General features: G+C 38.0%; 1 protein-coding gene across 6 annotated transcripts in view; it reads left to right on the plus strand.

Annotated features, from left to right (window-relative positions):
• The window catches only part of IPO11 (importin 11), a 210,834-nt gene that overhangs the window by 35,220 nt on the left and 153,969 nt on the right, over positions 1 to 21,645 (plus strand). For 5 of the 6 annotated variants that reach the window (XR_004680925.1, XR_004680924.1, XR_004680926.1 and 2 more), the window contains exons 4-5: positions 11,352 to 11,424; positions 12,452 to 12,655. Coding sequence is in view for 3 of the 6 variants with exons in the window: in XM_035014503.1 (XP_034870394.1) it covers positions 11,352 to 11,424; positions 12,452 to 12,655 (277 nt within the window). In the remaining 3 variants the exon portion in view is untranslated. Of the gene's footprint in view, positions 1 to 11,351; positions 11,425 to 12,451; positions 12,656 to 21,645 lie in introns of those variants that run through there. The other variant, XM_035014504.1, reaches the window with a different exon arrangement.

Here is a 21,645-nt window from a genome sequence, read left to right on the forward strand (position 1 = left end):
GTGTTTGCAAATTCCTTTAGTTTTTGTTTGTCCTGGAAGCTTTTTATCTCTCCTTCAATTTTCAATGACAGCCTAGCTGGATATAGTATTCTTGGCTGCATATTTTTCTCATTTAGTGCTCTGAATATATCCTGCCAGTCCTTTCTGGCCTGCCAGGTCTCTGTGGATAGGTCTGTTGCCAATCTAATGTTTTTACCCTTGTAGGTTACATATCTCTTCTCCCGAGCTGCTTTCAGGATTTTCTCTTTGTCTATGAGACTCGTAAGTTTTACTATTGGATGTCGGGGTGTTGACCTATTTTTATTGATTTTGAGAGGGGTTCTCTGTGCTTCCTGGGTTTTCATGCCTGTTTCCTTCCCCAAATTAGGGAAGTTCTCTGCTATAATTTGCTCCATTATACCTTCTGGCCCTCTCTCTCTTTCTTCTTCTTCTGGGATTCCAATTATTCTAATGTTGTTTCATTTTATGGTATAGCTTATCTCTCGAATTCTGCCCTCGTGATCCAGTAGTTGTTTATCTCTCTTTTTCTCAGCTTCTTTATTTTCCATCATTTCATCTTCTATATTACTGATTCTCTCTTCTGCCTCATTTATTCTAGCAGTTAGCGCCCCCATTTTTGATTGCACCTCATTAATAGCCTTTTTGATTTCTACTTGGTTGGATTTTAGTTCTTTTACTTCTCCAGAAAGGGTTTCTCTAATAACTTCCATGCTTTTTTCAAGCCCAGCTAGTATCTTTAAAGTGATGATTCTGAACTCTAGATCTGACATCGTACTAATGTCCGTATTGAGTAGGTCCCTGGCAGTCGGTACTACCTCTTGTTCTTTTTGTTGAGGTGATTTTTTCCGTCTCGTCATTTTGTGCAGAGGAGAATAGATTAATGAGAGAACAAAATGCTAGCAGAGTAACAACGTCCCCAGAAAATATACTCTAAACAAATCAGAAAAGACCTGAAGCAGTGGGAAAAGAAAGGGAAAGAGAGAAAAAAGAGAAAGAAAAAAAAGAAAAAGATAAAGATAAAAACAAAAACAAACAAAACAAAACAACAACAACAACAAAAAACCAGAATGTGATCAAATATGATCAGGCTGGTATATAGATCAGTGCCACACACTAGATTTGGGGTGTATTTTGGTCTTTTAGAAGAAAGTGCCTCCCAAAATTTTAAAGAAAGAAAAACTTATATATGTACAAAAATAAGGGTTGCTATGATGAAGGGATGGAATATGACTGTAAAGATGGAAATTATAAAAAATTTTATAAAAGGAATTGATAAGAAGTTGTTTGAAAAAAGAAGAGGATTTAAAAAAAGAAAAAAAAAAGGGAGAGGATGTGATCAGGCAGGGGAATAGAAAACACCATATACTAGAGATTTAGGGTATATTTTAATCTTTTAGAAGAAACTATCTCAAAATTTTAAAGAGAGAACAACTTATATATATAAGCCAAAAATACGGGTAACTACTATGAAGGGATAGAATATGACTCTAAAAATGAAAAATAAAAATGTTTTTTTTTAAAGAAAGGGATTGATAAGATGTTGGTTGAAAAAGGGAAAAAGAAAAATTCAAAAAGAAAAAAAAAACAGTTAAAAAATAATTAACTTTGAAAGACTAAAGAATCATGGTAAAAAAGCCTTGAATTCTATGTGCAGTAGTCCCCTAGCGCTGGAGTTCTGCCGTTCTCATTGATTGGTAAACTTGGTCTTGGCTGGCTGTTCTCGCTGTTCTTCTGGAGGAGGGGCCTGTTGCCGTGGTTCCCAAATGTCTCTGCCGGAGGCGGAATAGCCCCGCCCTTGCCCCCTCCCGGCTAAGTAATCTGCTCGGGTTTGCTCTCCGGGGCTTTTGTTCCCTGCGAGCTTTCCGTACAGCTTTGGAGGCGGAGAGTGAAAATGGCGGCCTCCCAATCTCTGCGCCGGAGGAGCCGAGAACTCGGGGCCCCGCTCCTCAGTGAGCCCCCAGAGAAAAGCCGTCAGTCACTCCCGTCTCCCCGGTCTCCGGCCGCACTCCGTGCTCACCTGGCCTGTGACCGCGCGTTTCTATCTCTGGCACCCGACCCCGGGTGGAGTCTCCAAACCCAGCAGATCCCTGCGGTGCACTCCCGCGCGGCTCCCCCCGGGGGAGGAAGGTGAGTCTCCCCGGATCTGCCGCTTGTTGGGTCCCTGCTGGAGGAGCAGGGGCCCGACTGTGCCGCGGATCACGGTTTATGGCCACCCCGAGCTGAGAGCCCGCGCCTGGGCTCCGCCTCTGCAGCCGGCTTCCCTGCTCCGATCCCTGGGAGCTCTGCCACACTCAGGCACCCCCAGTCTTTCTGTGACCCCGAGGGTCCTGAGACCACACTGTCTCGGAGGGTTCCACCCCCCGCTTAGCCACCGGAGTGACGTCCCTCAGCGGAGCAGACTTTTAAAAGTCCCGATTTTGTGCTCCGTGGTTCTATCACTTGCCAGAAGCGCCGACGGAGGCCCCTCCCCCGCCGTCTATCCTCCCGAATATCGCCTGGATTCACTTCTCCGCACGTGGTACCTTCCAGAATGTGGTCACTTTTCTGTTCAGAGTTGTTGCTCTTCTTTTCTTCGATCTCCTGTTGAGTTTGTAGGTGTTCAGAATGGTTTTGATCCCTGTCCAGCTGAATTCCTGAGAGGAGACGAAATCCAGGTCTCCTACTCCTCCGCCATCTTGCTCCGCCCCCTATGTTCTATTTTTTTTTTAGTTCTGTTTCATTTATTTCTGCTCCAATCTTTATTATTTCCTTCCTTCTACTCATTGGGGTTTTTTGTTTGTTTGTTTTCTAGCTCTTTTAGATGTAAGGTTAGGTTGCTTATTTGAGACTTTTCTGGCTTCTTGGAAGTAGGCCTGTGTGACTATAAACTTCCCTCCTAGAACAGCTTTTGCTGCATCCCAGAGATTTTGGACCATTGTGTTTTCATTTTCATGTCTGTGTATTTTTTTATTTCTTCTTTAATTTCTTGGTTGACCCATTCATTGTTTAGTAGTATGTTATTTAACTTCCCTGTTATTTGTGTTCTTTCTAGATTTCTTCTTGTGATTGATTTCTAGTTCCATAGCATTGTGCTCAGAAAGGATGCCTGGTATGACTTCAGTATTTTTTAATTTGTTGAGCTTCTTTTGTGGCCTCGTAGGTGATCTGTTCTGAAGATCATGTTGCATGTGCACTTGAAAAGAATGTGTATTCTGCTGCTTTAGGATGGAATGTTCAGAATATATCTGTTAAGTCTATTTGGTCCAATGTCTCATATAGAGTCACTGTTGCCTTGTTGATTTTCTGTTTGGGTGATCTGTACATTGATGTAATTGGAGTGTTAAAGTCCCTTACTGTTAATTGTATTACTGTCAGTTACTTCCTTTATGTTAGTTATTAGCTGCTTTAAGTATTTCGGTGCTCCCATGTTGGCATAAATATTTACAATTGTTAAATCTTTTTTTTTTTTAATTTTGTTTATTTATTTGAGAGAGAGAGCATGAGAGTGAGAGAGAGAGAGCTTGAGAGAGAAAGCATGAGCTGGGGGTGGGTGGCAGAGGAAGAGGGAGAGAGAGAAGCAGACTCCCTGCTGAGCAGGGAGCCCAGTGCAGGGCTCGATCCCAGGACCCCTATACGATGACCTGGGCTGGACACAGACATTTAACTGACTGAGCCACCCAAACCCCCCTTGTTATATCTTCTTGTTGTATTGTTCACTTTATGATTGTAAAGTGTCCTTTGTCTCTTATTACAGGGTTTGTTTTAGAGTCTTTCTTGTCTGATACAAGTATTGCTACCCCAGCTTTCTTTTGACAACCGTTTGCATGATAAATGCTTTTCCATCCCTTTACTTTCAAGTGTGTTTTCAGGTCTGAAATGAGTCTCTGGAAGGCAGCATGTAGATGGGTCTTACTTTTTTATCCATCTGTCACCCCATGTCTTTTGATTATGGAATGTGTAGTCCATTTGCATTTAAAGTAATTATTGATAGGTATGTACTTATTGCCATTTTGTTACTTGTTTTATAGTTGTTTTTGTAGTTCTTCTCTGTTCCTTTCTTTTGCTTTTTTCTCTCATGGTTTGCTGGCTTTCTTTAGTGATAATACTTGTTTTCTTTCTCTTTATTTTATGCATGTGTATTACCATTTTATGATTCGTGGTTACCATTAGATTTATATATGATATCTTTTGCATATAGCAGTCTATCTTAAGTTGATGGTTGCTAAAGTTTGAACCCATTCTTGATTTACTACTCTGCTCTCTAGGTTTTAGGTATTTGGTGTCATGTTACATCCTTTTATTTTGTGAGTCCTTTGACTGATATTTATAGATATACTTAATTTTACTGCTTTTTTCTGTCGTACTTTTACTCCTACTTACAGTCTTTCTTTTTTACTCAGAGTCCCTTTTAACATTTCTTGTAGGGCTGACTTAGTGGTCATGAATTCCTTTGTCTGGGAAACTCTTTATCTGTCCTATTCTGAGTGACAGCCTTACTGGATAGAGTGTTCTTGGTTGCAGTTTTTTTTTTTTTCCTTTCAGCATTTTGAATATATCCTGCCACTTTCTCTGGCCTGCAGAGAAAAGTGTACTTACCTTGTACGTAATTGTTTTCTTTTTTCTTGCTGATTTTACACATCTCTCATCACTGCTTTTTGCCATTTCAATTAGCATTTGTCTTGATGTGGACCTTTTTGGGTCATTTCTTCTGGGAGCCCGCTGTGCCTCCTGGATCTGGATATCTCTTTCCCTAGATTTGGGAAGTTTTCAGCTATTACTTCTTCAAATACATTTTCTGCCCCCTTTTCTCTCTCTTCTCTTTCTGGGATTCCTATAATGTGAGTGTTACTATGCTTGCTGGTGTCAATGAATTCCCTTAGTCATTTTCATTTAAAAATTTTTTTCTTCTCTCCTGTTCACCTTGATTGCTTTTCATTACTCTTCTCCAGGTTGCTGATCCATTCTTCTGTTTCCTCTAGTCTACTATTTATTCCATCTAGTGAATTTTTACTTTAATTTATTGAGTTCTTCATCTCTGCTTGGTTCTTTTTTATGTTTTCTATCTCCTTGTTAAGAGTCTCACTGAAGTTCTCCACTCTTATCAAGTCCATTGAGTAGCTGTGATCATTACCTTAAGCTATCAGGCATATTACTTATCTCCATTTTGTTTAGCTCTCTTGCTGTGATTTTGCCCTGTTTTTTCAGTTGGGACACATTCCTCTGTCTCCTCATTTTGTCTAACTCTCTGTGTCTCTTTCTCTGTGTTAGGAAAGTCAGCCACCCCTCCTGCTTTTGAAAATAGTGGCCTTTTGAAGAAGAGATTCTGTATTGCCCTTTAGTACAATTTCTCGTTCACCGGAACCTGGCACCTCAGTGGTGTCTCCGATGTGTGTTGCATACATTCTCCTGTTGTGACTGAGCTGTGTTTGCCTTCAGTTCAGTCACCTGCAGTGGTTCTATTTGCATGTTGTGGACAGGGTTTGGTATCTTTGTATTTAGTGGGCCAATATGGGGCTGCCTTGGGCTTGAGTTGAGGTAGACCAGGCATTTGTCAGAGATTTGGTAGCACCAAACTTCAGGATGCTCTTCCTGGGTTTTCTCTGTGAAGCTTTTGTTGCTAGGTGGGGCCCACAATCAGAGCAGATGTCTGCCCCCAATCTAGTGCTGCGCTACATTCAGACTGTGTGTGTGGTTATCTTCTCCGCTACTTGGGGGAGGAGTCTCTTTGTTCTAGTTCTGTGAAAAATGTTGTTGGGATTTTGAAGAGAAGTGCATTCAGTGTGTAGATTGCTTTGGGTAGTATAGACATTTTAAGAATATTTATTCTTCCAGTCCATGAGCATGGAATGTCTTTCTATTTCTTTGTGTCATCTTGAGTTTCTTTCATCAATGTTTTGTAGTTTTCAAAGTACCAATCTTTCATCTCTTTGGTTAAGTTTATTCCTAGCTATCTTATTATTTGGGAAGCAGTTGTACATGAGATTGTTTTCTTAATTTCTCTTTCTGCTGCTTCATTCTTGGTGTATAGAAATGCAACAGATTTCTGTATGTTGATTTTGTATCCTGCGATCTTACTGAATTCATTTATCGCTTCTAGTAGTTTTTTGGATGAGGCTTTTGGGTTTTCTGTATATATTATGTCATCTGCAAAGAGTGAAAGTTTTACCTTTTCTTTACCAATTTGGAAGTCTTTTATATCTTTTTTTTTCTTCTGATTGTTCTAGGTAGGACTTCCAGTACTGTGTTGAAAAAAAGTGGTGAGAGTGGACATCTATGTCTTGTTTCTGACTTTAGAGGAAAAGCTGTTAATTTTTCCCCATTAACAATGATGTTAGTTGTGGGTTTTTCATAGATAGCCCTTATTTTGTTGAGGTATGTTCTCTCTCATTCTGTTTTGTTGAGGGTTTTTGGCATGAATGGATGTTGTACTTTGTCAACTGGTTTTCCTGCATCTATTGAAATGATGGAAGGGTTCTTATCCTTTCTCCTAGTGATGTGATGTATTACATTGGTTGATCTGCGCATATGGAACCACTCTGGCAACCCAGGGATAAATCCTACTTGATAGTGGTGAATGTTTTTCTTAATGTATTGTTGAATTTGGTTTATTGAAATTTTTTGCATCCATGTTCATCAGGGATATTGGCCTGTAGTTCTGTTTTTTTGTAGTGTCTTTATCTGGTTTTGTTGCCAAACAAATTCTGGCCTCATAGAATGAATTTGGAAGTGTTCTTCCTTTTCTGTCTTTTAGAATAGTTTAAGAAGAATAGGTGTTAACTCTTCTTTAAATCTTTGGTAGAATTTGCCTATGAAACCACCTGGTCCTGGTCTTTGTTGGGAGTTTTTTTTATTGCTGACTCAATTTCTTTGCTGGTTATTGGTCTGTTCAAATTTTGTATTTCCTCCTTTTCAGTTTTGGTACTTTATATATTTCTAGGAATTTATCCATTTCTTCTATGTTGTCCAATTTTGGGGCATCTAACTTTTAATATATTCTCTTATGATTGTGTTTCTGTGGGTTGATTGTTATTGCTCTTCTCTCATTTGTGATTTTCTTTATTTGAGTCCTTTTCTCTCTTGATAAGTCTGGCTAGAGGCTTATCAATTTTATTAATTTTTTTCAAAGAACCAGCTCCTGGTTTCATTGATCTGTTCTATTGCTTTTTTTTTTTTCTTTTTTTTAAGATTTTATTTATGTGTCAGAGAGAGTGAGTGCGCACAAGCTGGGGGAGCGGCAGGCAGAGCAGGCAGAGGGAAAAGCAGGCTCCCTGCTGAGCAAGGAGCCCGATGCAGGACTCAATCCCAGGACCCTAGCTAGGATCATGACCTGAGCTGAAGGCAGACATTTAACTGACTGAGCCACCCAGGCATCCCTTTTTTTTTCTTTTTTAGTTTCTGTATCAGTTATTTCTGCTCTAATCTTTATCATTTCCTTTTTACTGCTGGTTTTGTTTTGCTTGTTCTTTTTCTAGTTCTTTTAGGTTTAAGGTCAAGTTGTTTATCTGAGATTTTTCTTGCTTCTTGAGGTAGTTTTGAATTGCTATAAATTTCACTCTTAAAACCACTTTTGCTGTATCCCAGAGGTTTTGGACCAACGTGTTTTCTTTATTTCATTTGTTTCCACATACTTCTTTATTTCTTCTTTTATTTCCTGGTTGAGCCATTCACTGTTTAGTAGCATGTTATTTAACCTCCATGTATTTGTGGTCCTTCCAGAATTTTTCTTGTGATTGACTTCTAGTTTCATATCATTATGTTCAAATAATATGTGTGCTATGATTGCAATCTTCATGTATTTGTTGAGGTTTGTTTTGTGGACCAATATGTGATCTATTCTGGAGAATGTCCTGTGTGCACTTGAAAAGAATGTGTATTCTCAGGGCACCTGGGTGGCTCAGTCGTTAAACATCTGCCTTCGGCTCAGGTCATGATCCCAGGGTCCTGGGATCGAGCCCCATGTCGGGCTCCCTGCCTCCACAGGAAGCCTGCTTCTCCCCCTCCCACTCCCCCTGCTTGTGTTCCCTCTCTCGCTGTCAAATAAATAAATAAAATCTTTAAAAACAAACAACCTCCCTTAAAAAAAAAGAATGTCTATTCTCTTGTTTTAAAGATCATTTATTTATTTGAGAGAGAGAGCACAAGCAGGGGGAGGGGCAAAGGGAGAGGGAGAAGCAGGTTCCTTGCTGAGCAGGGAGCCTGATGCAGGGCTGGATCCCAGGCCTCTGGGATCATGACCTGGGCCGATGGCAGACACTTAAACAACTGAGCCATCCAGGCGCCCCATATTCTGTTTTAGGATAGAATGTTCTGAAGATGTCTGTTAAATCCCTCTGTTCCAGTGTGTCATTCAAAGTCATTGTTTCCTTGCTGATGTTCTGTTAACATGATCTATCCATAGATATAAGTGGGATATTAAATTCCCTTACTATTGTATTATTATCTATTAGTTCCTTTATGTTTGTTATTAACTGTTTTATGTATTTAGGTGCTTGTATGTTGGGTGCATAAATATTTGCGATAGCTATATCTCTTGTTTGATTGTTCCCTTTATTATTATATAGTGTCCCTCTTTGTCTCTTGGTTCATTTTTTGTTTTTAAGTTTATTTTTTCTGATATAAATATTGCTACTCTGGCTTTCTTTTGACATTCATTTGTATGATAGATATTTCTCCATCCCCTCACTTTCAATGGTGGGAGTCCGTTTGGAGTAGTTCTGGGCCCATTTGGGGCTCCTTGCCCACTGCTAGGCTTGTAGCACTGCTTTGGATGGGCTTTAGCCAAGTGCATATTGGAGGGGCAGGTACTCAGGAGAATACCAGGGTGGGGCATGCTCTTAGCAGGTTAGGTGGGGAATGTTGGTGCTGACTGGTTCCAGCATTTGTCTCCTTATCTAGGCTGGGGTTGGGAGGGGAATGGTGCCTGCCAGCTCTTTTGTTTTCATAGACGTCTCCCAAAGTTCCCTCCCTGCCTCTCCATCACAGGCTTTGTGATGAGTAAACAAAAATCTCTTTCCCAGGCACTGTAGATGTTTTTCAAATTGCTGCTTCTGTGCTGTATCTCAGCAGGGCTATTTGTTGTGCTTTCTCTTTAAGGGCAGGGACTCCCACCTTCCCAGCTTTCCCAGGGCCTAGTCCACTGATTTGTAATGTTCCAGGTGATAAGTTCCACTGGTCATTAGGCCTCATTGGTTTTCAAGAGTTATGGGGATTGATCCTCCCTGTGTGTGTCCCCCATGCCTGGGGTTTGCTTCTCTTCCCTCTCTGCACCGGTCTCATCCCTCCCTCCCTTGGACAGTCTTGCAGGTCCGTTTTGCTCCTAACCATCTCTTTTCCCTTCCTACCCTCTTGAGTATTGCCTGTTCTCTACATTTAGTTGTGGAATCTGTTCTGCCAGTCTTCAGGTTGTGTCCTGTGTTACTTACCCAGATGTGGGTATTACATAGTTGTGTGCATGGGAAGGTAAGCTTAGGATCCTCCTCCTCTGCCATCTTCCCCTGAAAAACCAGCAGTATTTCTTTTTTTTTCTTTTTTAAGATTTTATTTATTTATTTGACAGAGACACAGCAAGAGAGGGAACACAAGCGGGGGGCAGTGGGAGAGGGAGAAGCAGGCTTCCCGCCGAGCAGGGAGCCTGATGCGAGCAGGGGGCTTGATGCGGGGCTCAATCCCAGGACCCCGGGATCATGACCTGAGCCGAAGGCAGACGCTTAACGACTGAGCCACCCAGGTGCCCCAGCAGTAGTATTTCTTTAAATTTATCTTCCTGGAGTTCCTCATTTCTTTCATTGGTATTGGGTTTCCATCTGGATCGGATCCATTTGTCTTCTGCCAAAGAATTGCCTTTAGTACAATTTAGAACACCCTTGAAACTAGAAGTCCATTTTTTCTTTCCCTTTCTCTCTCTTTTTCTACCTTTTTTTTTTTTTTAAAGTAAGTTCTACACCCATTGTGGGGCTTGAACTCATGACCCAGAGATGAAGAGTCAGATGTTCTACTCACCGAGCCAGCCAGGTGCTCCTAGAAGTCTATTTTTTTCTCATATTTTAGTCTGGAGATTTTCCACTGACATTTCTTCAAGTTCATTACCTTTGTTTTGCTCCCCCCCCCCCCCCCCCCCCCCGTTTTAAAAATCAGTTCTGGGATTTCCCTTTGGTATTTTTTAAAAAACGAATTCCACCTATGTGGTGAAATACTATAGTTTTCACCTATTTTCTTGACCATAACCATAATTTTTTTAAGTGTGATTTGGTAACTACAATTTTTATATCTCCTGTTTCTATTCGTGTTTTGATTTTAATCATTTTTACCTGGTTTATATTGTACGTGATAAGTTTTGGCTCAGTGCTAAACATTGTTTAGGGAAAATTTGAGAGGCTTGGAATTTTGTTTTTTTCACCAGAGAGAATTTAATTTCTTCCAGGCAAGCAAATACAGTATGACTTCAACCTTGGTTTAGTTGAGGGTGGTCTCTTTCTGGTTTACTGTTAATCCCAATTTTTAGCCTTCTTGGGGTTTCAGCTGCAAGCTTTGGGTGTTTACCCAAAGTATTGCCTTGTTGGCCCTGAGCTTTAGTTTTTGTCTTTCCAGCCCTAAGACCTGGTGAAATCTCTTCCTTGCTTATTAGTCTTGTAGCTGCTGCTCTTACCGTGATTCCTTGTGGGCAGATAACCTCAAGGGGAAATGTACTGGTTCAGCACAGTTCCTTTCCCTTCTTTCTAAGACCCCTTGCAAGTCCTGGCTGCCTACATTGTTTTTAGATGCTGCATTAGTTTTTTAGGTCTGCCATCACTAACTACCAGATACTAGGTAGCTTAAAACAATAGAATTGTCTTCTCTTACAGTTCAGAAGTATAGAAGTCTAAAATGAAGATTCTTGTCAGGGCTTTGCTTATTCTGGAGGTCCTAGATTTTTAAACTAGTTGATTTCTAATAATTCTTTCATCCCAGATATCCTCTGATTCCTGATTCTCCATAGAATAACCTCACTCAGATTTTATAAAAGAAGTCAGTGGAAGACTAATACCTACTCATACACATTTCTTTTAGCAGCGATTAATTTTTTTTTTTAGGCCAACTATTTTTATATCAATAAAAGCAGATGTCAAAATACCACATTTCTTACTTTGGATTTGTCTTATTTCCTACTGTTTACTTTTTTGTGCTTCATATTTATTCAGTTGTGAAGGAGTTTTATGCTTATGAATTACTTGATGTGCCAATATTATAAGTAATGGAAATAATTCTGTTTGTTTACCAAAACTAATCAGAACCCCTCGTTTGAAAAGCTTTTTATTGTTAAAATTCAAAATAGTGTTTACCAGTGTTTATTGTTAGTTAGCATTCTTTTGCATAATAAATAAATCTTTTTACAGTGCTCTCTCAGAGGAGGAGAAATCTACTTTGCGTGCAGGGCTAATCACCAACTTCAATGAACCAGTAAACCAGGTTAGTGAGAAAACGAATGCCAAGTATTCTTTCTTTTGCCTTACTTTTTACTTCTTTCCCAAACTAATTTTGTTTTTTGCATTAAAAATGATACTTCATAATGTCCATTTGTGATGTTTATGGGTTTTAAATTCTGAGATTCAGTTTGAGGTGTTAAGAATTTTGGTTATATTTGGCTATTGTTTTAAAATTCACTAAGATACACACTATTGGAAGCAAGTCTCTATATATTTGTAGTCTTAGAAATTAATTTTAATGATTTATGTTATTCCCACCTCCTTTTTTTAAACTACAGGATGTCTTCTCTGTTTCCTTCATCCATCACATTTTCTATTCTCACTGTGTACTCTGAGGGGGTTAGATAATAGATTATACAGTTCAATTTTTTTCTTTCCTCTAGAGTGCGATTTTTCTTAAAAGAGTAAGTTTTGCTTACGGTTACAAATCTTAGATTTTTACAAGATACTATTATTACACTTAATTAATTTGACTGTTTAAAAAGTATTATATCTTTAATATTTACTGTGTTAGCAATTAAAACAAACTTAAAAATATTAATTGAAAATAACAAAACCATTGATTGTTAACATAATAGAATTTTTAAAAATGAACCATAGCTCTTTACCCAAATATTTAGTGAGAAGAGTAGCGTTGTGTTTTTTTGCATATAGCCATGGTGTCTGGGTATTTAAAAGAAGACATCTAGATTTTCATATCTGCTTCTTCAGTTACTCTGTTGGAATGTATTATTTTGGGAGAAGTTACATGAAGAAAATCTAGCTTCACTGATGAGTGAGGGAAAGGGAGGATCTCATAGACCCCTGGAAAGTTCTTAGACCCATCCTCTCTTCGGAGGATTCATAGACCATACTTTGTGAATCACTCTTCAGTAAGCAGTTTTCAGTGAAATTTTATTCACTTTTGTCAAATGTCTAACTAACCAAAAGGTAATTTTCAACTGTGAATGCATTCCTTATCTGCTGATTTGATTTCATATGTATATTTCTGATGATTTTTTTCCCTTTAGATTGCAACTCAGATTGCAGTGCTGATTGCAAAAGTTGCTCGATTGGACTGTCCTAGACAGTGGCCTGAACTTATTCCCACTCTTATAGAATCTGTGAAAGTCCAAGATGATCTTCGACAGCACAGAGCATTACTTACCTTCTATCATGTTACCAAGACTCTGGCTTCCAAACGTCTGGCTGCTGATAGGAAATTGTTTTATGATGTAAGTGATTTAAAATAGTTAGATTTGATTATGAAAACTGCTACTGGTATAAAAATGTCTGTGGTTTTACCCTTCTAAATATTTTAATCAAAGACTATGAATTCTTTCCAGTGGACCTAAAAGCTTCAGAATAACAGATAACATCTGAAAGATTTTAAACTGCATAGTGATACAATAAGATTGCTTAGTTGCCAGTAAGCAGGGATTGGTTGGTAGAGAATGGTCTGAAGGCAGAGACTCTTTTGAGGCTTTTGAGGTTCAGATGGAAAAAAGAAGCTGTGATAAAGAGAACATTTATGAGGGATAGAGTTGAAATATAGAAAGTTAAATTTGACATTCTTGGGTAATTGATGCATGTAGGGCAGATGTAGGGAAGGAGTCTGACATAACTGGTGGGTGAGACCCTTTATTGGGTGTTTTCGCACCATTTGTTGAAAAGAGTTTGCGTTTTTCATTCACTTGCTTTGACATTTTTGTATTTGATTATTTTCACCTTAAAGTAGTAATTTTCATTTTGTTCAGCCTAGTGTTTTGGACTGCACCATGTAACACTGATAAGTCTCATAGTATTTTTAACAGTGTTCTTGTTTGCCTTTGTAATCCTCACTTTGAGGATATAATTTGGGAATCTGCATTTCTAATAGGCTTTCCAGGTAACTCTTACATATACCAAAGCTTAAGCCAGAATCACATTAGGTTCTCTACTTTGAACCCAGTTGGTTTAAATAGCCAATATTAGGTTTATCCAAGGATGTTGAGTGTAAGAGAAATTCTTTTTGTTGAAGGTTGCTTTTTAAATCCTTGTTGCTTTTGCTTGATAACCAACTAGGATTTAGGAAATGGACTGTTGATTCTTTCAGGTCTTTCTGTGAATTTCTTGCTGATTTTGCTCGACTTTATCTCCATCTTACACTCTTCTCCTTACTTTTATATTGGCTCTTTTCCCAAGTCAAATGTCTTGAAGGTTGAGGGTTGCAATTATTTTATGAAAGAGTACCCTTCTCCAGAAATCTGAATTCAAAGTTCAGCTTTCTCAAGTTGTACTCTCCTAATGTGTTGCTTCAGTTTTTAGGTATAATTTATATTTAGCCTAAGCAGTCTTTACGAATCATATCTAATCAGAGGCTGTATTCTGGATAGCTTGTTTGAGTTAGCTTTCTGAGCCCTTCAACTTTCTTGGTCAGTTTTCTTGTAGTATGAGGAGGCTGTTTCCTCTCTGTACACTGTAAAGTATAGGTCTTCCTAGCATCTTGAGCATACTGTTTATTCCATAGTGCTGACTTAGAATTGTTGACTTATCTGTCCGAGATCCACTTCACTATGAGTTTCATGAGAGAGAAATTTTAGCCTTTATTGTTATAGTCTTACAGAAGAATGCAGAGAAGTGGGTGGTGCTCAGTAACTGTCAGTTAAATGAATAAGTTGTGGAGGAGACTTGTTCTTAGATACCTTACAGATTTCAAAGTGGCGTAGTATAAAAGAGCAGGAATTTTGGGAGGATACGTAAAACTTAAGATACCTGGAAAAAAATTCAACTTAGCACCTTTCAATATGGATTGGAGTAGCTGAACCTGGAAACACGGAGCATAGTAGAGAGGGGAACACGATCATGTCTGATGGGTTTAGTGGGGTATGAGATATGTAGTTGAATTGAAGGGAGTATATATAGGAAGACATGATTATAAAAAGCAGTTTCGCTAGTTAATAAAGTAGCCCCTATTATTTTGGTAATCTGAAGTATAGGAAAGTTCTTTTAAAAATATTTTTACTGTGATGCTAAGATGGTCTTCATGTACTCAGTTAGTTTCCCACCTAAAAGTGTAAAGCCATAGTTGAGCTAGTTCTTCTAGCAAAGTAGTGCAGTGTACACTTAAAAGTAGAACCTGCTGCTCAGTGCAACCCAACAATTTCTATATCCTCTTTTTCTTTCACATTAAAATAAATTATGTTCTTTTGAGGGGTGGCTCAGTTGGTTAAGCGACTGCCTTCAGCTCAGGTCATGATCCTGGAGTCCCGGGATCGAGTCCCGCATCGGGCTCCCTGCTCAGCGAGGAGCCTGCTTCTCCCTCTGACCCTCCCCCCCCTCATGCTCTCTATCACTATCTTTCTCAATAAATAAATAAAAATCTTTAAAAAAAAACGGATTTTTTTTTTTTTTTTTATAAAACTATGCTTTTCATAGAAACCTGAATATAAAAATATTGATGTTAACTGTTAAAGGCTAAGTGATGTTAACTGTTAAGGCTAAAACTTAGAAATTTTAAAAACTGAACGGTTGATGATGAATAAATTCCCACTGAACAGTGTGTGTATTGTTTGCGTGATAGGGGTAAAAGGAACTGAAGCAAGGTGAAACCGCATTACAAGACCCTCAAACAGCATAGGTTTGAACTGTGCAGGTCCACTTATACACAGGATTTTTTTTACAGTACAGTTCTGTAAATATATTTTTTGTATTATTTTCATAGTAACGTTCTCTTTTTTCTAACTTTATTGTAAGAGTACAGTATGTAATATATATGATGTACAAAATATGTGTGTTAATCGACTGTTTATGTTACCAGGAAGGCTTCCGGTCAACGATAGGCTATTCATAGTTAGGTTTTGAGGGAGTCCAACGTTATTCACAGATTTTCAACTGCGTGTGGAGGTGGGGATTGCCCCTAACCCTTGTGTTGTTCAAAGGTCAGTCACACTTCAGAATAGTCTTCCTGATGAGTTAGTGTGTTTTCTAAATGAGCTAACAAAATGGAAACCACATAGCTACTTTGAGATGGATTGGTTAGTGCTAAGATCACTCAGCCTTATAGCAGAGACTTTCACACTTAGTCTTTAGAAACCTCTAACTTCATGATATCCCTAGGGAAAATTTCCAAATAGTTGAAATTGTGAATGGTAAATGTGAGTATACCAAGGTGCCACTTACATGGTATAACTCTAGCCTTCAGGATATTATATTGTAGTGAAATTTACTTAAAACATAAATGTGTATTTTGTTTTGTTTTAAAGATTTTATTTATTTGAGAGAGAGAGTGTGAATGAGAGAGAGAGTGCAAATGAGAGAGAGAGCATGAGCTGGGGTGGGGGGAGGCGGAGGGGCAGAGGGAGAGGAGGAGAGGGACAAGTGGACTCCCTTCTGAGCAGGGAGCCCAACATGGGGCTCGATTCCAGGATCCATGGGATGACCTCAGCCAAAGGTAGACACTTAACCGACTCAAGGCACCCAGGCACCCCATAAATGTGTGTTTCTAAGCAAATCATTAAATAGGTGAAATAGTTTGTTTTCAGTTTTGTTTGGGTGATTCTAATTGCCTCACTAAATGCATGTTGATCCTAGATCTTGTCTCTTGCTCTGCAAATTTTATATTGGCTTTTAAAAACACATTTTTTAAAGAATGGCTTCAGATTTTACAAAGGGTCATTTCTGCTATGAGCCTCTGTGGGGATTTGAGCTTGTATGTGTGTGTCTAGGCTTATATTAATAGGAGGGGAAGAAGAACCTTTTGGTGGGAACTTTTAAGGGAGGAGAGAGACTCATTGGGACTAGCTTGAGCCAGGAGGAAAAAAAAAAAAGCTGTGCACTGAGCAGAAGAGATTTTTAGTATAGCATGGTGCTTGTCTTTTCTATAGTATACAGACTGTTACTTGGGTCCTAGGAAAAGGGACTTGGAAAAAGAATAAAAACTCAAAAAATGTATCACTAAAATCTCTGTAAGTTGCTCATGAAGGAGTACTGTTTCTTCTATCCACATGACAAATACTGGGTTCCTATTCTGCCAGTCACTGTATTGGATGCCTGAGACACAGCTGTGAACAAAGATAAGGTCCCAAGTGGGGAGGAGGGTAGTTTGACCTTTTCCTTCCCCTTCATGAATTGTGATTCTTTGGATACAGGAGAGCATCATTTAGGCACCAGAGGCAGAACACAGGTCTGTGGCTGTGCAAGGATTAGAGGACTTTAGGGATCTGTAACATGGGCCACAGTGTCCCTCCTGGGCCTGAGCTGTACCAGTGGCAGGTTTGAGAACAAAATGAAAACGAGGGTTTACTAAAAGATATGTAGGTAACAGATGCTACCAGTCTTTAGGAATGTCCTTCAGTGAAAATAAATAAATATCAGTTGAGAGACTTTGGCAGTTTGATTGGAAATTGTTTTTGAGATAGATCTTATACCCACCAGAGCTTCTGTCCTGAGACATTTTGGCAATTTGATATATATATGGTTCAATGGAAACAAATATATATTTAAGCTTTGTATTAAAGCAAAAACTGATTACTACCAAAGTAACTACCTTTTTGTTATTAATAACATACAGGCGTTTTTTAAATCTTACTTTTAAATTTTTTTTTCTTTTTTGTATCTATTTTTTTAAATTTTTAAATTAACATATAATGTATTATTTGTATCAGGGGTACAGGTCTGTGATTCATGAGTCTTACACAGTTCACAGTGCTCACCATAGTACATACCCTCCCCTGTCCTTGTTTTAAAAATTTTAAAACATAGAATGCAAATGAAAAATATAAACTGCCATATATCCGTCACTTAGATTTAGCAGTTAACATTTTGCTGTTTTTGTTTTTTCACTTTTTTTCCTAAGGTGTTTTAAAGCAATTTAAAGATTTAATGATATTTTATCACTAAATACTTGAGTATTCATCTGTAAAAAGATACTAATTTTGTTTATAATTTTTTAACTTTTATCAAACCTAAGAAAAATAAAAATAGTGATTTAGTACCATTTAATACTTTTAGCAGATTTTCTACATTATTCTCAAATATATTTTAACAAGTGGTTTGAGCCAGAAAAATGAATAAGGTGGGTATGTTTGGTCAAGTCTTTTAAGTGTCTTTAGAATAGTATTCATTTCCTTCCTTTTTTTTTTTTTAATGCCACTTGGTGAAAGAATTGGCTGACCAGTCTTACAGGATTTTGTACGTTCTACATCTCTTGGTTATGTGTCTTGTTGATGAGCTTGAGGTCAGGCAGGTTTGACAGCTATAGATTATGGGTAATATTTTGTGTCCCACTGTTAGTGATGAATTACAAGACTTTGATTTAAAACTTTCTCAGTTTGTTTCTTAGGAGAAAATTGTGAGAACCACGATATGGAAGCTAAAAAAGTGTAAGGATATTTTAAATGCTATGAGAAATAAAACTTCCCGTAATGGTTCCTTTTTGACAATCAGGGAGTGAAGTCTTTGCACTTATCGGTTAAAATCACTCAGCAGTCAGTGGGTGGCAGTGTTTCTTCTGGTTTAGAAAAATAAAATGCAAGTATTTGTGGTTTTTGTGAACCAGTACCTAATGTGTTTCATCAAATAGCTTATTTTCATATTGTCTCACTGAATTGTCTTCCTTTTCCCTCCACGTTTTTGAGAGGAAAATGTAGAAGAAATATTTTTATTTCGTGTACTTGCTTCATTAAATAATGAAGCTGAGCTTCATTATTTTCCCTTTTCCAGCTGAGCTTCTTCCCAAATTCCTGTGGTTTCTTCCTTCATTCTCTTGTCTTTCTCCTTTTACCGTTGGGCTGAAAGGGTAGCGCCATTGCTTATTCTTCATTCTAACCATCTCTGTTTGGGTAGAGGCCTTTCGTTTGTAGGCTAGCTAAAAAGAACTTGAATTAGAGCTTTAATGTCCTCAACTAGGTGCTTAGCTCCAGAACTGAATACGAGACAAAGGAGAATGTCAATTAAAAATTTCTTCTGGCAATACTACTGATTCTTTCTTGATTTTTGCCTCAAATGCTGTATGCCTTCATTCAGCAATACCTGCCATTTGCCATGTTACTTAGGTGCTTTTCATATTTATAGGACTAATTAAAGTGGTGCTTTCATACTATTAATTTTCAGGGCCAGCAAGCAGGAAGAATTAATAAAGATCTAACTTTGCCCTTAATGTCTGTAACTGTTATGGCATTTTTTTTTAAGAAATGGGGATGAAAATTTCAAAAATTGCTGAAAGTTGCTTAAGGTAGAATGGAGAGAACCTTTGATTATCTGAATTATGGGACTTTCTTAAACATGTTTTAGAGTGAAATGATAAATGGAAAAGAGGACGATTTTATGGAGCAAAATGGAATTTTACTACAATGACTTTGATTCCACCATAATGAAAAACTTCCTTTTCTTCACTTTTGTGACAGTAAGAACCTTTGGTACAGTGTTCACAGATGTTCTGTGGTATATTTTGTTTATTTTGTTTTTTGTGTTGGGAGTCAGTGGGGAGGATTTTATGTTGGGTATGTGTACTATAATTTACATTGTGCATATGCAGGTGGTGGAACTCTGTGAAGGGTTATTCTCCTGGTAACAGAAATAGTGCCTGAAAAAATTATAACAACGTAGTTTTGCCATTTTGCTAATGTTATTGTAAAATACCTTGAAAATAAATCTGACATTTTTTTTGTTAGGTAGAATGCAGCAGGAAGTTACTCACAGAAGAGGTCTCAAATAAGGCAGTTGAAAGCTCTCAGCAGAAGGAAGGAGGGGAAGGGACAAAAGCCGGGAAGGAATGTGTTTTGTCTTGCAAAACCAACAGTTCTGGCCAAGGAGAGGACCAACTACGTGTTTCACTTGAGAGCCCCTTGCTAGGTGTATCTCCCTTGTTAGCCCCTACATGAGCCAGTTTGAGCTGGATTAGAAGTGAGGACCTGTGCAGAAGCCCCCCTGAGTTGTCCTGAAGTTACCTTTAGTTCATTATAACTCTGAGGTCTCCTCCTGTGGGCAGAGTTTTCATACATAGGACGTGTGCACTAGGAAGCATGTTGACATGCTAGGCAAGCACAGTTGAACCAGAGTGCTTATGTGAGCTCCCTGCTCCTGCCCCCTGATACACTGAATAAAGGTTTCCTGTACTAACCTCACTGAGAGAGAGTGCTTTGAGAGCTATCTCCTTGTCTCCTTATTTGTAGCAAATAATACAAAGTTCTTTGCTTTCAATACTTTCTTGGGTTGTGTTGTATTTGATGCACCCCTAGCGGTGAACCTCCTGAGTTCAGTTATGTTATGCTGGTGATTTAGGATGGTAGATTATCCCTTACAAGTTTTTTTCTTCAGCTGGTGTCAGATTCCATTTGGTCAACTTTTTTTCTCAAGCTTAATCTTACTTTTTAATTAAGGAACTAGGGAATGGTTACTGTTGTTTTCTTTATTGCATCTGGCATGCAGTGCTAGAGGAGTGCATTGAGAATTAGATGAAAGGCACTGTGACTGTTAGGATTAATGAATGGGACTTGCTCCAAATTTTATATACATACAAAGATTGTATATTTATATATGAACAATGTTCAATTTATATTAGCTGTCTTGCATAGGTACTCCATGTAAATAATAGAACAGAAGTTCATGTTTTTCTGTTGAGTGTTGTACAAAGGAGGGTTGAGACTTAACGGAAGAATTTGTTAGGTGAGATTCTCATTCAAACAGTTTATTGCATCCATATTAGCAGCAGTATTGATCTTGGTGAGTGTGGGGCAGTTTTCCTTTTTATTGTTATGGAAAAGAAAATTCTACCATTATTGAATTGTTACATAACTTTTGGAGAACAGGATTTGCTATATTGATTCTGAATGTATAGGGTAGTATCTACTTTGTATTTTGGTATTAAAAAGTTTTAACAGAATTTATACAACTAATGTTTGTTTCTTTTACCAAATTACTATGTAGTTAATTGCTACATACTATATTAAGAGGCATTAGAACATAGAGGTTAAAAATGTAAGCTCTGAGCACCTTCCTTGGTTTCAGTCCTGTCTCTTTCTCTTGCTAATTACACTCTTTGCTCTTGGGCAAGTTACTTAACCTTTCGACACCTCAAGTGAGCAGGGAGTCTGATTGTGGGGCTCCATCTCAGGACCCCGGGGTCATGACTTGAGCCGAAGGCAGATGCTTAACTGACTCAGCCACCCAGGTGCCCCTGAAACAAATAGTTTTAAGAAGGAGATGTGAAGGAGGGCTAGAAAGTAAGTTGTAAGCAAGAGACTGCTTTAGAGTATAATGGTTTTCTCTTCTTATTTGAAATTGGGGTATGTCTCCCCTTAGATTTTATTTAATGTGTATGTATAAAATGGGTCTAAAAATTATGGCCAGGGCTATAGACTTCAGTTTATTTTGTTGAAATATTTGCTGCAATAGAAATTATACTTTAGTTTAAAACTTTGCTTTTAGGTCTTATGTATCATTACTACTTCTTCCCTGCCTCTAAATCTCTTTCATTACTTTCTTGGGTTGTGTTGTGTTCGGTGAACCTCCTGAGTTCAGTTATGTTATGCTGGTGATTTAGGATGGTAGATTATCCCTTACAAGTTTTTTTCTTCAGCTGGTGTCAGATTCCATTTGGTCAACTTTTTTTCTCAAGCTTAATCTTACTTTTTAATTAAGGAACTAGGGAATGGTTACTGTTGTTTTCTTTATTGTGTATGGCATGCAATGCTAGAGGAGTGCATTGAGAATTAGATGAAAGGCACTGTGACTCTTAGGACTTTTAGGATTAATGAATGGGACTTGCTCTTTCACTTTATTCTGGCAGACAAAAGTTTGATGATTTACATGTTTGGAAAAGTATAGGATGCTCTAACTTACATTTGCCAGTAAGTGTAATAAAAATTAAGTTGATGAATTTTTCCAATTCTAGATGTATATTTTAGCCTCATAGTCTCAGAAAGGACTTGATTTACTAAGAAAAATATTGAAGTTCACTATAGTCCTAAGTAAAGCTTACACATTTTTTAAAGTGTTTTTTTTTTTCTTCAGATTATATCCCTTCTGATTAGAATGAATATTTGCTTCTCTGTTACAGTATTGTTCCCTAGGATGATACCAATTTTAGACCCTTAACTTTTTATGATATTGCTGCTTGCTGTAATAAGGTATTGAGCTAATTATCACTACTGTATTTTGACTATCATGAAACATTAAGATTAAATAATATAATTTGATTTTACTTTCTAATATATTCCATGTGTATTTGAGAATATGCTGAATT

Source organism: Mirounga leonina, unplaced genomic scaffold (assembly GCF_011800145.1).
Source record: "Mirounga leonina isolate KUSES-001 unplaced genomic scaffold, KU_Mleo_1.0 Mir_168, whole genome shotgun sequence".
NCBI lineage: Eukaryota > Metazoa > Chordata > Mammalia > Carnivora > Phocidae > Mirounga > Mirounga leonina.